The sequence below is a fragment of the Choloepus didactylus genome, chromosome X, assembly GCF_015220235.1.
Source record: "Choloepus didactylus isolate mChoDid1 chromosome X, mChoDid1.pri, whole genome shotgun sequence".
NCBI classification, from domain to species: domain Eukaryota; kingdom Metazoa; phylum Chordata; class Mammalia; order Pilosa; family Megalonychidae; genus Choloepus; species Choloepus didactylus.
The window spans coordinates 158,933,367-158,934,088 of NC_051334.1; the positions used below are offsets into that span (position 1 = coordinate 158,933,367).

At 41.4% G+C, this 722-nt stretch overlaps 1 protein-coding gene across 1 annotated transcript; it reads left to right on the top strand.

The window, feature by feature from the left end:
• Window positions 1-214: 214 nt before the first annotated feature.
• Window positions 215-466, top strand: LOC119523843 (28S ribosomal protein S21, mitochondrial-like). Its single transcript, XM_037822650.1, has one exon. The coding sequence runs from the start codon at window positions 215-217 to the stop codon at window positions 464-466; it is 252 nt and encodes an 83-aa protein (XP_037678578.1).
• Window positions 467-722: the final 256 nt, after the last annotated feature.

Below are 722 nucleotides of genomic sequence, written 5' to 3' on the forward strand. Positions count from 1 at the left end.
CCCAGATTACCCTAACGTGAAACAACAGTTGAAAAATACCCAAGCACAGAGTTCCCAAACAGTTGTTTTTATTTTATTGCATTATTCTTATATGTGAAGAGACACCCAGGGGTCATCTGGCATTTGAAGAAATTTTGCAACAGAAATCAATAATAAACACGACCTTTCGCCGGGCGTTGGGAAAGGAAGAGTGAAGACTTTTAAATTCAAGGTCATGGCAAAACATCTGAAGTTCATTGCCAGAACAGTGATGGTACAGGAAGGGAACGTGGAAGTTGCATACAGGACTCTAAACAGAATCCTTACCATGGATGGGCTCATTGAGGATATTAAGCGACGGCAGTACTATAAGAAGCCATGCTGCCGGCGACAGCGAGAAAGCTATGAAACTTGCCGGCAGATCTACAACATGGAAGTGACTTGTGAGATCAACTTCTTGATGCGAAAGAATCAAGCAGATCCGTGACAGGGTTGCTGAGGCCTATGGAAAGGAGGCCCAGTATGAAAATCCTCATCCAGTTTGTGTCTCCACCTCTTTTCTTTTCCCAATCCCATTTTCTCTTACCTTTCTCACAAAAAATTCAATCGCAAATATGCAAGAAATCCCACTAGTCAGCAACGGACCCTCTCTATTATTAAGTGAAAGAGAAACTGAGTCAAAAACTAGTCTTGGAGAGGTGAAAAAAATTCTAAAATGTTGTGACATATATCTTCCATTTCCT

What these genes read in the sequence shown, in the direction of transcription:
- LOC119523843 (XM_037822650.1), top strand. Translation starts at nt 215, where the DNA reads ATGGCAAAACATCTGAAGTTCATTGCCAGAACAGTGATGGTACAGGAA.